Source organism: Osmerus eperlanus, chromosome 23 (genome assembly GCF_963692335.1).
Source record: "Osmerus eperlanus chromosome 23, fOsmEpe2.1, whole genome shotgun sequence".
Lineage (NCBI taxonomy): Eukaryota > Metazoa > Chordata > Actinopteri > Osmeriformes > Osmeridae > Osmerus > Osmerus eperlanus.
The window spans coordinates 5,918,489-5,935,197 of NC_085040.1; the positions used below are offsets into that span (position 1 = coordinate 5,918,489).

General features: G+C 45.2%; 2 protein-coding genes across 3 annotated transcripts in view; both read left to right on the top strand.

Moving 5' to 3' along the window:
• adgra3 (adhesion G protein-coupled receptor A3) overlaps positions 1–2,019 on the top strand; it is a 114,188-nt gene extending 112,169 nt beyond the window's left edge. For both annotated transcript variants that reach the window (XM_062449729.1, XM_062449728.1), the window contains one exon: positions 176–2,019. In XM_062449729.1, coding sequence (XP_062305713.1) covers positions 176–1,685 — 1,510 coding nt within the window. In that variant the 3' untranslated portion in view covers positions 1,686–2,019. The remainder of the gene's footprint in view (positions 1–175) is intronic.
• A 4,441-nt stretch (positions 2,020–6,460) lies between these two features.
• Positions 6,461–16,709, top strand: part of kcnip4a (potassium voltage-gated channel interacting protein 4a) — a 108,411-nt gene continuing 98,162 nt past the window's right edge. The window contains exon 1 of the mRNA XM_062449733.1: positions 6,461–6,669. Coding sequence (XP_062305717.1) covers positions 6,609–6,669 — 61 coding nt within the window. The 5' untranslated portion in view covers positions 6,461–6,608. The remainder of the gene's footprint in view (positions 6,670–16,709) is intronic.

A 16,709-nucleotide genomic window follows, 5' to 3' on the forward strand; every position in this document is an offset into this window, starting at 1 on the left:
ACGATTCACTCCAGTGTACATGTTGAATATAGGTGAGCGGTAGTTAGCATGTGTTAGAGTGTGTTAGCATGTTTTAGTTCGTGTTTAGCATGTGTTAGCGTGTGTTAGCGCATGTTAGCATGTGTTAACATGTGTGTGTGTTGAGGGTGCTGATGTGTGCTCTGTGTTGCTGCAGCTGCTGGATGGGCTGGGAGCCCAGCATCGGAGCCTTCTACGGACCCGTGGGCTTCATCGTCTTCGTGGACTGCATGTACTTCCTCAGCATCGTTCTGCAACTGCGCCGCCACCCCGAGCGCCGCTACGAGTTCAAGGAGCCCGCCGAGGAGCAGCAGGGTCTGGCCGCCGGCGTCGAGCTAGGAGGAGGGGACGGCTCCCGTGCCGGCGGCGGTATCTCCCACCTCCACCCGCTCCACCTCCAGCTGCACCCCCACGAGGCCTCCTCCTCCACCGTGTCGGCCCCCCACGCCGTGGCGCTGTCCGCACTGGAGAACGAGCACACGTTCGCGGCCCAGCTGCTGGGCGCAGCGGGCGCCCTGGGGCTCTATGCGGCCATGTGGGTGTTTGGCGCGATGGCGGTGTCCCTGGAGAGCCCCGTGGACCTGGTCTTCGCCTGCCTGTTTGGGGTGTCGGCCCTGGCGCTGGCCGGGTTCATGGTGGCGCACCACTGTCTGAACAGGCAGGACATGAAACGCCACTGGGCCCAGGCCTGTTGCCCTGGGCGACGGCCATACTCGGCCCAGGAGGACGCGCTGCTTCCGTTGCCAGGCGCGGGCACGTCGTCGGGGGCGGGGTCTGTGAGCAGGGGCAACGGCGAGGCGTCCAGGTGTGCCCACAGCAGTGCAGAGTCCTCCTGCACTAATAAAAGCGCCCCCAGCGTGCGGAACTCCGCCCAGGGCAGCAAACTGACCAATCTGCACGCCGAGGCTGCCCAGTGCAAGTCCGTCCCCCTGCCAGCGCCGGCCAATGGCACCGCCCTGTTGGACAACAGCCTCACCGAACATTCACTGGACAACGAAATCAAGATGCACGTGGCGCCCGTGGAGGTGCAGTTCCGTCCCGTAAACAACAACAACAACCCCATCCCCGCCACCAACGGCCACGCCGGCCGCCACCACAAAAACCGGGCGCGCTCGCACCGGGCCAGCCGCCTGACGGTCCTGCGAGAGTACGCCTACGATGTGCCCACCAGCGTGGACGGCAGCGTGCAGAGCGCCCCGCACAGGCGGCACCACCACCACAACGACATGGCGGCCCGCAGCAGCCGGCGAGCGGCCTACATGGCCTACAGGGAACGCCACCAGAGCCTGCTCCAGCAGGACAGCAGCGACGCCAGCACCTCCCTGCCCCGCCGCCCTCGCCACACCGCCAAGGGGGGCGGGATCGTGGCGAACGGGGTGGCCGGAGGAGGCGGCGGTGTGGTAGGGGCAGAGGAAGTGGACGAAGCGGTAACAGGAAGCGTAGAAACCACCGTCGGGACGGCGACTTCCAGCACCAGCAAGGACAGTAGCGGCACCAAGCAGCCCAATACGGACGTGGAGCTGGAGAACTCGTCCAAGTCGTACGGGCTCAACCTGGCCACCCAGAACGGCTTGCTCAAGGACAATGGACAGAGCATGCCTCTGCTCAACACGGACGGCTCAGCCAACATAAAGACTGGCTTATGGAAACACGAAACTACTGTGTAGCAACCGGTTTCCTCACCAAAGACTGTTCAGACACACTCAACTGTGAATTTGGTTTCTACTATTTTAGGACCGATTGTAAAATTTGAGTTATTGAAAAATAAGTTGGAAAGAATGCCGCACTATTTTTGAGTATGTGAAAAAGGCCTTTGTTTTGATTGCCACCTGACCATAGACAGTAAAAGGTATTTTTATATCAGTTAATCGGGAATGGTTACTCTGTTTTAGAGTTTTATACATGAAACTGCATGGTCTGTACTTTAGCCCCATCCATACCTCTGGGCAGTTTTTTATGTTCTAGTTTATTTTGTGTAAATAAACCAAATGTTTCTAATTCCTTCAGGCTATTTTAAAGTCTTTCATTCTTTTAACTTATTTATCATTACATAAAAGTGCAGAAAGAAGTCTTGTGTCGGAAGATCACGTCACCATGACAAGTTTTGTCAGCTCCATTCCTCTGGAAGGACCCCCCTTTAATTGTGCTCCAGGTCACCATCTTGTTTTGTTTAGGTTTTTTTTTTTTGGAGGGGGGGGGGTTCTTTGTTTTATTCTACAGTATTTTTGTGTCCCGGATTCCCACTGGCTCCCAGCCCAGCACTGCGATGACTCAGTTACCGCCATCAAAGAGAAGAGATGATAATTAGAGGAGTGCATCTTCACCTTTATCCTCCTCCCTTTCTCCCCCCCATGGCAGCGGGCCTGTCTGCTCGCCTAGCTGGAGGTCTCTGTTAGTGAGGCTGAGACAGACACTGTTTGACAACTGAGCTGGGCCTGTCTGCAGCTAAGCAAGACACACAGGTACCTGTCTGCAGCCCAGCAAGACACACAGGTACCTGTCTGCAGCTCAGCAAGACACACAGGTACCTGTGTGCAGCCCAGCAAGACACACAGGTACCTGTCTGCAGCTCAGCAAGACACACATGTACCTGTCACCTCTGCTAAATGTTTGGGATTATGATTGGGATCCATAACAAAGATCGGTTATCAATATCTGTCATTGATTTACTGTCTCTGTCACAAAGGACGTGACTACACAAATTAAAATGTGTGGCTGATGTCAGGCAGAGATATATTGCCCAGCCATCTTGGTTATGACAAACTGTAATAGAGATTTTAAATAATATATGGAGCAGTTAGAGCTTGATTAGTGAGGGCTTCATTGATTCTCGGCAGTCAAGTACAAGAGTGATCTTCAAATAATGGCCAAGGTTTCACAAAGTCTCATCTGTTATAAAGTTATCTTGAGGATGTGCTTCTGCATTTGCGTTGGTGTGTATGTGTGTAAGGTCAGTAAGTAGCTAGGTAAGTCCAATGATCAGGGTCATTGAATCAGCCGTGTTCACAGAGATAGCTTGGACAGTCGGTCAGATTTGAATATACATTTCTAAGAGCAACTGTATTGAAGAGAAAAGAAAGTATATCTACAGAAACACTCGCAACAAACAAGATGAGTGTTGGATCATCACACTTAATTTAAGGATCCTCGATCAGTGACGACCATAATGGTATGTACGGCAAGATCTGTTTTCCTCCTTTTACTGTCCCACCTGTTGGCCTGCTCCGGTCCGCGTACGAGAGGCACGAAGAACACCTAAACGGCAGACGAGCGATGCATCTGCACCCCTCTATCCGACTTGCCTTGTTCACGCCTGGAAGAAGCATCTGGCTTTGTCGTGGAAGCTTGCCGTGGGAATGAAGATTGATATCTTCTACAGAGTCACGCCATCTGCGCTGAATGCAATTAGCAGGCTTTAACTGTCTCCAGGAACATAAATATATTACCTGCAGCATCCAAATTACCCCTGACTGAAAATACACATTCAAGTGTAAATTAGCAGCCCATGTTTGTCTTGATAACGGTGCTGTGGAGACGGCAGTTTGGAATGTTTAGTAAAAGCAAGCATAAATTCCCATCTATTTGTTTAGAAGAACTATAATATGTAAATGTAGCGTAGGCTAGTGTGCTACAAAGTGCTAGTTCTAAGGCACAAGAGCTTTCGCAAGCTTCTAAATATAGGATGGCGAACGCATCGTCCTACCTTGATGTTTCAAGGGGTTGTTACAGCTGGTGTCATCTGAAGCTTCTTGAGATCATGTTCTACAACAGTAAGAAGACCATGGGGAGTATAATGTGAGGGCCTATGTGGTCAGTCATGCTCGACTGACCCCCCACACCCCATCGCCAGCCTATCAGATTTCAGTCAACTCTGACCTCAGCTTCACGGAGCAGTCCATTATGGAGAACTGTACATAAACCAACCTAAACCCTCAAGGAAGACAAGGAATAACACGGAAATAAAAAAAGGCTTTACAAATCATTTTTGATTGAGAGAGTGGAAGACCATGTTGTTTGTTACTGTTCACTCTGAAGTGCGTCTGAGGGAGGTTTGACCAGACAGATGGAGGGAAGCAGGGGGACACTTTTTAGGCAGATGTCCAGGGTCTGCTCAGATTGAAGCTGAGTGTGTAAACAGGTTATCTGAACCCCCTCAAGGTGTCCTTGAAGTCCACACAAAGCTCACTGTGGAGCCAGGGTATTTGGCAGTAGATGTTGGTCACCTTCAAATTGTTTCACCGGGTCCACCCCCCCCCCCCCCACCCACCCTGACATCTTGTCTCATCTAAGGGAGGTGAGAATGATATTCTAGCCCAGACTGCTTCACCGTCCTCCTCTACCACCCCCCGTCCCTGTCCACAGTAATGGTGATGTGCAGCCATCTGCAGGAAAGTTCCAGACCCCTTATGTTGGCAGTGCCACGCTAACAGAAGGGTCCTTAAACGCCATCCAGTGAGCTCCCTACCTGTGCCAGGGTATTTGTGCCCGATCTGGCTACACGTTTCTCTGCAGGTGTTGTATCCATTCGAAGACTTATCAGTCTCCATATAGGGAAGTGATTGATGGATGCCTGTGGGATGCAGGCAGTCACACCGAGGATAACAACCATAGGTAGGGATAAGCACACAGGCACATCTTCGTGGAGGAAGGCACGCCTTGTTTATTCTCTCACTCCTGCACAGAAGGCACTGGCTTGTTGTCTTCATATCGTGACCAGCTTTTTGCTTGGAGCCAGTCTATAAAACAAAAAGCGTGTGTATTTAGTTACATAAGGCCATCCGAGTCTGCGGATGGAGCTCAGCTCCCTGCAGGCATCACTTAAACTCAGTGCCACTAAAGGACTGCAGCACGCATCACAGGTTGATTCTAGAATCACGCCAGGATGCGCTGCACCGCCGGAAGTCATAAATGGTAACAATGGTTGGTTTTACAATTTAATGTTATCAAATGTATGAAACAATTATTCATTAATCAAAATGTTCCTTTCAGTATCATAAGGGTTAACTCATTTGTTTAAATATTTTGTAATCATTCGATATTAACTAGTTAATTTTTTTTCTTTGCAGACTTGCAAAAATGTAGTAATATGAATTATATAATTAAAAGAAAATTAGACATTAGACACAGATTGCCTTGAGATGTTTTTGCTTACATTCCACAATGTATATCAGGCAAGTAAACACAGTGTATCTTTCAAGTTTTTTCTTTGAATTATGCATGATGCAGTTATGCAGATACACATGCTCTCCAGCAACACATTAAACAACACGTAAATACCTTTCCAAAGCAAGGAGTTTTCCTCTGAAAGTAAGCCCTAATGTAATATGTAATCTGGATCTCGATGAAAGTCAGCACTAAGTCAGCGAGGTGTGCCATTAGCTGAGTAGACGGCCAATTTTTATAGGGTGACGACAGTAAAGCTGTCCATTGTACTTCAGCCAGTTGACAGAGGCTTTAAAGTAAGAGATAAAAACGTATATTCCCGATGGGACCGGGCCGAGCTATTTTGCACACATTTGCATTCTCTTTGAATGTCTCACTCAGCCAATGGGACTGGGCGTATGTAGAACACACAGCAAAGCAAAAAGGAGCTGAGAGTCAGGATGTGCCAAGCTTTGTCGGATGAAGTTTTGGTCACATCTATTCTGGGTGGACCTTTTGGTTGCACCATCAAGCCTGGTTGATGTTTCATTTGTAAATAAGGATGCTTTTTTTTTTTTTTAATGTAATGCATTGATTGGTGCCATTGCTGACAGTGCTGATAGGAACAATTACAGAAGAAATATAAGGGTGTGTGTTGGAAAGTGTGAATGGGGGACAGAGAGAACGTGCATGGTTTTGTCCAAAGCTGTGTATATGTTTTGTGTAGTCATGATGGGCTAAGTCAAATCAAATCAAATTAATTTGTATAGCCCTTTTTACACGCAAGCATGTCACAGAGGGCTTCACATATGCCCATAGAACTGCCCCTCAACCAACCTAAACCCTCAAGGAAGACAAAGTGTACATGATGCCTTTACACAGCAGCAGTTGACCAGCCTAAAGCATGCCAGAGGAATGTATTTTTACCTCACACCTCTATAGAGTCCTTTATCCATTGAATAAGAGAATGGGTGTGTTTTCTTGTGTGCTCAATGTTTTGCTACTTTGTAAGCATGTGAGTGAGAGAAAAGGGCCAATAAACTCCGTAGACATATCTATAGGCTTATGGAAGCATGGGACATTAAACATGCCAGTCAATAATTGTATTGAGTGTTATTGAATTGAGTTAATTCAGTTAATCTAATTACATTGAATTGAAAGCTAGCGATTTTGATTAACTAACCCATTTACTTAATTAACACGGAAGAATGACAGTATTTTACCTATTGTAGGATTGAAATCACTTGAAAGATTGCTGACGACACGATTTAGTCATCTCAACGGATAGAGCCGATTCCTGCTTTCCGAAGTTATCCTGCACGAGCACTCCGTGCGCGAGATTCCAGCACGAACTCGTGCGAAAATTGGCAAGGAAGCAACAACTGCACTCCGCTCCACAACTCTTGTAGGACAATATTTTAAAGAACAAAATAATATTTTGTCAAAAAATGGACTCGAAGAGAGTGGATAGCATTTCTGCCCGAGTCGATGCTGCCAGATCTTCAACCGGTAGGACAGAATTAGCATGTTTATCGTTTATCTGTTGTTAATTTGTTTGGTGTGGAACGCCAAACAAATTAAGTTGTTGCCAAACATTTTAATGCCTCGAAGTCTTGTGCATGTACTTTTGTGAGGTTAATTCAAGTCATGGATGTACTTTTGCCTTCTCTGGTGTTTGGTGGAAAACGAAATGTTTAAACTTGAAATGTTTTTTGTTTTGAATGAATGTTTTATGCGCCATTGTCTCGCCTATCTCCGTGTATCAACAGCTGGCTTAATTAGATGCACCTGCTTCTCAATGTAGGTTGGTGTCACCGTCCTATGCCGTCCAGTGATTTCAACGCAGTACTGTGATTTATGAGACTTGCTGCTGCATTATCGAAGTAGTTGTGGAATAGTTGACAAGTATTTGGGACAAACACGTTTTATCATTGTGACAGACAATTAGGTTCTAATGTTGTCTTTTTAGAGCACATATATTTATTATTCACAGATCATTTATGTTAGACGTGACTTACTCAAAAGCAAGACGTGACTTACACAAAAGCAATACGTGACTATAAGAAAATGCCATTGCCACTCCAGCGTCACTCAACGGTGCCTGTCACCTGCATAGTCATCTACCTTCTCCTAGCACATAAATAGACCCTAGAATAGCATAGACGTCTGTTCAAATACACCTCCAGTCAATCATTTCTAGGTGATGTTTGTATGTGACAAATAAATCCCCCGGACGACGAGGGAGGTCACAGACCAGCAAAGTTTTTGCTTGGCTCGGCTGCTGCCCATTGCTGCCGGTGCACCTGCACAGCCCAGATGTGAATTCTCATTCTAATCAGAGCCCTGGCAGCTCTCCAGAATGATTATCACTCTGTTATAGTTGATGGATATCCCTCAGGCTTCTCGTTGCTTCTCACAAACGTTGAACAGCCGTTAGCGGGTAATTGTACTAAACTCGGGTCAGTGTTTGTTGTAGGCTGTTTGCATGCTTGATGAAGTCCTAATTATCCCTCTGCAGGAAACAGGAGTCAAACGCTTCCAAGGTTTCTAACTGTTCTGAGTTGAAGCGTTTTGGCAACACGTTTTTTTCTGTCAGTTCTGTAGTTGTGCTGGTTAGGGTGAGTCTCCCTGCATTGTTCAGTGTTATCTGAATTTTTTTAGTTGCTTACATTCTTGCATTATATCGAAAATACATATTAAAGTAATATATTGGTGGTTTGTTCCTCTATGAATCCTACTTACCTACCATTATCCAGGTATCTCAACTGGGAATGCTTACTGAGCCTCAAAAGCTCAGTAAAGCTTTATTTAGGTCGAATAGATACATTGTGACTCGAGGCTAGGATATCAGTTTCTCTGCAGAACTGATCAATCTCTAGTGGCCTGGATGTTTCATGCCCACAACTACAGTTTTTTTTACAGCCGAGGATGTTAACGACCAATGTGTTTGTGTTCATATTTCTCATTTACCTCTACCGTTGGCAGTGTCATAAAAGCGGCCTCCTTCAGGTCGGAAACTGATGGAAGGTTTGCTGTCTAAAAGTGTGTTTCCTACACTGACAGCTGTTCTCCAGACCTCCTCCATCCCGCAGTGAAGCTGGAGGTTTGGTGTTTCCTCTGGATTGCATCAGTTAGCGTTGTATGAGAGGGAGAAGGCAAGTCACCCTTCCTGGAGTTGTTGGTCAGCCTCCGTACCACAACAACCTCAACTTGACTGGCAGCGATTCTCTGCAGTCCACTGGAAACCTGAGCGCCAAAAGCCCCAACTAACTTGCATGCCAATACAATGCCTAGAGCAATCCTGCCCATCCCTATGTCCCGTTTTAGTATTTCCTCCCTCGGTCTCGCTCCTCTCTCTCTTTTTCCCTCTCAGTCACACGCGCAGTCACACGCGCTGTCACACTATTTCTTTTCTCCTTCACCCACTGTTTCATATCCTTTTGGGACCTATTGAGATAAACGAGTCTCCAAATGCTGTCACTGCCCACTCTTGCCTGGTGTCCCACGAGGGACTTGGGTCCTTGCAACAGTGCTGATTCACTCCTTCTGAGTTCCAACAAGACAGACTCCTCCAGTTCTGACTGGCTTCTTATCCCCTCCAGCACTTTTCTCTGTAGTGTTGCTATATTGAGAGGCAAGGGAATGTGACCAATCCCTTTTTTTTCCCTGTTGAGAAACTTCAGCACCATGGCTAGCTCAAATGCTTGCTTCAAGTTCATTAAAAAAAGACAATTTAGATATATATTGCTAGTTCCTTCAAGGAACTCTTTTGATCTGGGATGCAGTAAAATGTTAGCTTACACTAATGACATGAACACTCTTGCTTTATCAGCAATAAAAGACTACATCTATAGTTTAAATAACCTTAAAATGAAGATAAAGTAAAATTCAGAGTGTTTTGTAAATGTGTATAATTTGATGTAATAGGTTACATGTAGGGCTATATTAAATGTAGAAATAAACTCCCCTCTGCATTGCTGACTAGTAAACGTTTGGTTTAAATGTACTTTAATGCTTACTAACAGTATTGAATGTCCAGTAACAGTCCCAAGCAAACGACGGGTACAAAAGTCTTGAATATTTGAAAATGAAAACCCCCCGACGGCCATGAAGACAGTGGTGCGATCCAGAGAAGACATGGTATACTCAGTCGAGATCAGGAGGACTGGACAGACATATGGTGTGAGGTTTGGGGATCGTGCCAACATCTTGGCTTGTTCTCTGGCGCCCTTGGCCTCAGGACAAAAATGCATAACGGCAAATTGCATGGCAGACGAACAATCTTGCTGCTTTGATCAATAATAAGGTGCATTGTTATTCACACAGAGTTCAGCTAATTCAGCCAATACAATGTGGCTTGGCCACCCTCCAGCCAGTGATTGTACATGCTACTGCGTCATCAACAGAAGGCTGTACAATCAGCACTGTGAGATCACACAGGAAATTACATGTAGACCCAGCACAGTGTAAAAGGTTCTGGTGAAGGACAGTAAAAACAAGAAATTCACTAATTTGATGACTTCAAAGTCCTTAAACACATTACCTGTGTCTCAGCCCTTAACGGTGGACTGCCATGAGTTCTTAATCATAAGTAGCCATATTCCAATGTGACTTGTAGAAAAGTAAAAGTTTGATTTGTTTTAATGGTTGTGTTCTCTGACACCTTGTCAGAGCTCAGCGATTGCACCTTGGAAAGAGCAAACATCAGCAGTACCAGAGATGTTAGAAATGAAAACAAATGTGATGGTCTGTTTATATATGGAGGCATGCATACAAATTAAAGAGTTGAAACGGCACAGAGACAGACGGCTCCAATTAGTCTTAAGTGAAGTTTGTGTGCTGGCTGACAGTGGTGCAGTCTCTTGGTGGTGCAGCCTAACTGTTCAGTATCATAACTGGTTGAAGTGTCCCTTTTTTCGGCTGTTTAATTGTACCGACAACACCAGCCATATAGAGTAAAGTCAACATGAAGGAATACCGTAACATTGTCTATTTACGTTTAAATAGGCTAATGAGTAAAGATTTCTCATATATATTTTTTGGGAATTTCTGTTTGATTTGGACAGGTTTGGAGATTGTGAAGAGCGACAGAGAATGTAGGTGAGCAAGAGAGGGGAGGACTGCGGGTCGACCTGCATGGTATGCACAGTTAACCAGTGGGCTCCCTGAGGAAGGATATCCACATGGAAAATGTTGCCTCATTCTTAGCAGTTGATCGACAGACACGGGGCCAATTTAACATAATCTTCTTCCGTGCAATGAAGCGATGCGTTGATTGTCTGCTTGCTTGTCATGCTGATGAGGAAGGCAGCAGGAAGGAAACTTGGATCAGAAGAGAAGCTGAGGAGACCCCTCCATACGTCTCCTGGCTCCTACAGGATGGGTTTGTTTTGGAGCCAGCTTTAGTTTCTCCCGTTGGGATGAGGGTTGGGAAGCATCTGTTAGGATGGCTGTCTGCCTCAGAAAGCAGGCTGAGATGAGAGGGAACGGGAGGGGCAGAGATGGAGGGAATGTGGGATAGCAAGAGGGGGAAGAGAGATGGGTGTTTAAAAAAAAAAAAAAAAAACGAAAAGGAGGTAGGGAATAGTGTAAAATAATTGGACATGGTGAGAAATGGAGGGGTGTTTGGAAAGGTGAGAGGGAAGAGAGAAGGAAAAGGCGGGGAGGGAGGGATTGAGAGAAATAAAGGGAGTGGGAGGGAGGGAGAGAAGATGGGGTGTGGTAACGAGGGTGGGAGAGGGGATAGATGGAGGGAGAGAGAGAAGGGAGAAAGGGGAGAGAGTAAGAGAAAGAGGGAGAGTGCGGAAGCAGTGTAGCCAGAGCGGTAGTGCCGTAGAAATCACCATGTGTGGCCGGGTGAACAGAAGGCGTTTGTTTATTATTGCTGAAGGCCAAAAGGAGAAATGGACAGCCTTTCATGTTTAGATTCGAACCCCCGGGCTTGTTTACGCCTCCAATTCACTCCTTTTGACTTCCTTGGATTGTCTGCCAAACAGGCGCTGGCAACAGGGTGGCAATGCTGGTTCTCTAACTGTGAGGCCAGCATCATCAGGGCTGACTGTGTGCTAGCCAGTTCATAACAAGCTTCCACTGTCTCTAATACCAAGTTAAACTTTCATTGTAGGAAATGGATCAAGACCTCAAGTAACCCTTTACCCTGAATGGACGTTTTACTGTAGAGCCACTATGGTCCGATTCAAGTTCGTAGGATGTTTAATGTGCCATGCTAACAACTAGTTTAATGTGTCATGGTATCCCATTCTCCTAGCTCATTATAGCCAACCAAACCATTCCTCAGCCGAGATCTCATGGAAACAATGTTCCCGCCTGTCCCCAGATGAGCTTAAATCAATTAAGGTCATATTAGATGTAGAGGATGATTAACTTTAGTACTGTAGAAGAACGAGTAGATCATAGTATGTGACGGTGAGTGGCCTGTGGTATTGGCTGTTAGTCCTTAATGTTCTGACAGCTTGGAATCAGATTGATGGATAAGACGATCATTACTGGGAGCAAGCTACCACTTTAGGCCCGCATTTGTACCTCGATGTATCTGGGATTTGACAGTTCAAGGGATACGGACAAACGGGTTAAACATTAATCAATTCAATTAATTAATAAACATTGTGCCTTTTCAGAGTGAGTAATCAAATGCTTTTTAAATCTCAAGAATTAAGGTAAAAAGCAGCTTAACATGTTTGACACTCGAGATATACGATCAGCATTGAAACCGCCCTCAAATCCAATACAGCAGAGCAAGCTCTGCCTTCCTCCAAGCCAACACATGATCTTATTCTGTCAGTCAGACACTGGGCAGAAGCTGGGAATGATCCTGGAGTTGGAACATGAAACTGTCCACTACACACTCCGATTTAAATCTACTATTGTAGAATAGTATATACTATGCTACACTGTACTATTACGCTATACTATTACTAGACCACAGCATAGTATACTACCTCAGCGCTGTTTTGTGTTGTTTTCCATAACGACGCAAAGATCTGAATCATTTTCAGTAAGATGTGACTGCACTGTTTGGCACTAGAATAAATTATACAGGCTTATCATGCACTTGTCACGCTGATAATAGAATGAGACACAATCCAAGTTGTTTGATGCATAAAAGTTTGCAGTCTATTGCCTTGAAATCCAGGAGCTTACTGTAAAATCAATTTTAATAACGGTACTGCATTATATAAGACAAATATTTAATCTACCAGGCTTATTGACTTAGTGACAGAACTGTCACAGCCATGGAATCATAATGACACAATGATGCCACTAGCAACTTGAAGCTCAAGCAATTAGGAAAAACGTATTTAAATTTGGAGTTGGAGATAACAGGAAGCGGCTATGCAAGGCTGGTACAGGAAGTTACTTTGGCAGGCTGTAGTGAGGGTGTGTCATGATTCCAATGTTACGGATGTCATATTTGACATCTTTCTACACAATGTTTTTCAATTTATTCTACACAATGTTTTAGTTTTATTACATTTTTACAAGCATGTTTCTTAGCAGCTGCTTGAATACAGGCACTTGTTACAGGTGGAAATGTCATGGTGAACTTGACCTTGTAATGGGAATTACATGCTGATAGGTTTTCATTTTCTTGTAGTTTTTTAAAACATTTGTTTTACTGCATTTCTACGTAAATTCAGAGTCTGCATTCTAAGTGAATATTATTTTGCACCCACCACTGTAGTCCTTATATGGAGGAATGGAGGTTGAGGAGTCCACAGCCTCCTTGGACAGTAGCCTGTTGTCTTGAGTCCTGCAGTGTCCTATACTGACATCTAGTGGCCATACAGAGACTGTCCTTCACCAGAACCTTTTACACTGTGCTGGGTCTACATGTAATTTCCTGTGTGATCTCACAGTGCTGATTGTACAGCCTTCTGTTGATGACGCAGTAGCATGTACATATCACACAACAGTCAGCAGTTATTTAAGAGTTGGTCGGAGGTTATTGTTACATTAAGAAATTGTTGTAGCCCGTGCCAATGTTCTGCCAATGTTCTGCATGTTCTGCCGTGACATCATGTTCTCAGCCTAATCAGTACAATTGGCTTCATGTGCACTTGCATCCAGTGATATGCATGCTATCTGTGGACTGTGTGTCGTTCTCCCTTACCAAAGTCTATGTCAAGATGGAGAATGCTTTGTTGTAATGGATGCAGGCCGACAGACTGGGCACCCGGTAACCCCCCACAGACAGATTGGGGACCAAGTAACTCTCTACAGACAGACTGGCTACATTGTTCTGTGTGGTCACAGTGACTTTCCCCTAAACCCAGACTGGGCCTGTGAATCCCGGCTGTGCTGCTTGTGTAGTGAGGGCTGGCACTGGGTCTTAGTGAGCACACTGACCTGTGAGGCCGTTATCTTCACAAGGCAGGCAGTGGCTGAATCATTTATGGAGGCATTCCAACACATTGACTCAGGAATATCTCTAGAGAGGGGGAAGTGTGTGTGTGTGTTTGAGAAAGTAGAATGAGTCTGTCTTGCCACTGTGACTGTGATGTCATGCTCCATTTAACTGGTGAAACTTGCAGAGTTGGGAAGAGAGACCGTACAAACAGCCATTCTACTTTCTTCCCTTTCTCTCTTCCACCCCCTCCCCCCTTTCACATTATGCTGAGTCGCCCCATCCCTAGTGTATTGACACTTCTCATTAAAAAATTTGCTGAACTCTCATTTAGCTAACTAATAAGCACCAGCACACAATTAACACTTCATGTAATCAAAAATGTAATGGTATTAAGAGTGTGATTAGGAGCAGACGGCAGTTCTCTGTTGATGTAAAAAATTTGTTTCCACACTTAATCGATTGCCTGTTTACAATTGCATTTCGATTCCCACATAAATTGCCATATTTACTTAATATAGCCATCTGGCCTAGTTATATATAATCCCCCATGTCAGGGTCTAAAAGGACCATGACAACTTTGCTGCTTTGTTCAGGGCCCTGCATCTTTTCAGGAGTCTCTCCGTGATACATGAGTGGTCAGCAGAGGCCAGCCTCTAGAGGGAAGGACATGACGTGATGGGAGGAAAGGCTTTATTGAATTTCATATGCATAGCAAGGTCAATTAAAACTGTGAGTAAAAGGTTATCTGGACCACCTCAGAGTGGTTCAGGTGATTTGATTTGATTCAGGAGACGGATTGCGATTTCCCATCTGCATTGTGCTAAATTTAGCTACTGCTACCGGTGGAGGACAAGGTCAGTGTGTGTGTGTGTGTGTGTGTGTGTGTGTGTGTGTGTGAACGTGCACTAAGGGAGATATGCAGTGTGACCGGCCTAGATCCTTACAGCTAGCTGTGTCTTCCGTCTGGGCCTGCTGTGATTCCCCACTGGTCTGTTAGCATGGAGACACAGATATACTGACCAACCTGTTAGACACTGTGGGACCCAGCCTTCTTGTGTACTAATAATAAAACGATATATGTATCACACACATACACACAGCCCAGGCCTTTGAGATATAGATAATTAATCAGTGCAGTCTTTAAAAGTAAGAAATGTACTACATGCCTAACAGGATATGCAGATACGTAACGGTGAGGTGTAAGAAATGAGTAGCTGTGTTGTCTGCAAAGGACTTTTGGTGATTATGAACATAGATTGACCTCTTGTCTGGAACCCGTTGGTTCAATTCTGAGTGAAGACCCCAGTGTTCCTCATGTTCCTTTATCTTGGCCCCCATCACTGCAGACAGGGAACCGCTGGAGAACCGGCTCTCTTAAAGGGACAGTCCAACATTATTGGGTGCATGTGGATGTTGTTTTCTGCTTAATAGCCAAGCAGCTGCTCAGATTAAACAAGGAGTAAGCAGGAGTAACAACATAGGAAAATGTTAGTATTCAAAACCAAGATAAAACATATAGGACTTTGTCTCACTAAGCCGTCTTGGTATTGTAGTCTAAAAGCCAATTGTGGGCCTGTGTGTTAAGTCATCTCATTAGAGGGTAACTGGGTTTGAATGATTCATGGTTAAATGTTGGATGTACTGTAGTCTGAGCCCACAGCTTGTTGTTTATTGTCCCGGTCAACCCCACACCTTTAAAAGATTCATGGGCAAATGGAAATGACACGATAATGTGATGAATAATTCACGAGGCTGGCAAAGCGCTGTTGTTAATGCATATGTCTTCAAGCTTTTAAAAAGCCATTTGTGTGTTCTTCCCTGTCGTGACTGTATACGATGAAGTGAGACCAGCAGGTTTGAGTCACTTGTCATTGACCTTGTTATGGTTACGTGGGCACACGTCAGTGTGTCACCCGGACCCAGATGCCAGGAAGACCATAGCGACGTTATCCATTGTGACAAGGGACAAAATTGTGAATTGAAGTGGAGCTTTTAATTGATTGTGTAATGCGGTGCAGCCCCTGACTGGAGATCAATGAGATTGTGGAACAGGGATTGAGACCATTCAGCCACTGACCCAAGTTGGATACTAATTCCCCTTCACTACGGTAGTCGCATCACTGCATGATTTCTGCACACTCGGCATGAATAGTCTTAAAGGACACTAAACTGATGCTGTTGATGTTATCAATAGACTTGATGGTAGCTGTCCTTGCCTCCTTTAACTATTACAAATAGACCATGAATATCACGTTATTTCTTCTCACTATGTGGTTACCTTTATTTTTTGTGTGTTTGTGGAAACTGTTGTGTCTGCCCGAAATATATTTCTCCACAACAAAACAAATTTAAGGGAGGGGAGTAACATACACTGTTTTCCAGCAACAGTCCCTAACATGCAGTATGCACTCTGGGGCCTTGTGGTCATTCTCCAGCTCAATGTGCTATTCCCTTGCATGTCATAGCTCAGTGCCCCGACAGCGCTCTGGAAGTGCTGTGCCTTTGGGCTGCAGGTTCCCTCCCCACTTAGCTCACACCTGGTCTTCGCAGGTACATAATGTGCTCTTCTCATCTCCTGGGAGGTTGTTAGAATCCACCGTACTGGCTCCCAGACAGCCATCTGTCTATCAAGGTACTATGAGTAACGGACTGTTCATAGAGACACTCGCGAAACACATTCTAGGAAGGAGCCTGGCGCCCTGTTTTTGTTGTTGACTGTGGAACATGTCTTGTCATGAACAAGCTGGTACAAATAGGATGACGGGCTGACTTAATTATTCCATATCGATGAGGATTGTTTTTATGTGATTAGTGTGTTTCTATATACTGTACACACACACCTCAGATTGGATATTGTATTGTGCATGTCATTTTGGGGTTATATGTAGCAGAGCTGTGAATACCGTACATCTGGATTGGAACAAAGGGCTTAGATTGGAACAGTGTGAGAGCATCTGGTGGACACTCACTGATCAAGCTCCTGTTCAAGCTTACACTTATTTACTTGCCTGTGTTTTTGTTTGGAACCTAATCTGTTGGTTACCATGTTTCTGGAGGAGCGTATTTTTAAACCTCTTTCCATCCCTGTGTGTTTGTGTGTTAGCCCAGTTGTTGCTGGCTTGATGAGAGATGGAGAGAAATTCTTGGAGGGTCTGTCGATCTAATTGTAGAAAGTAATCAT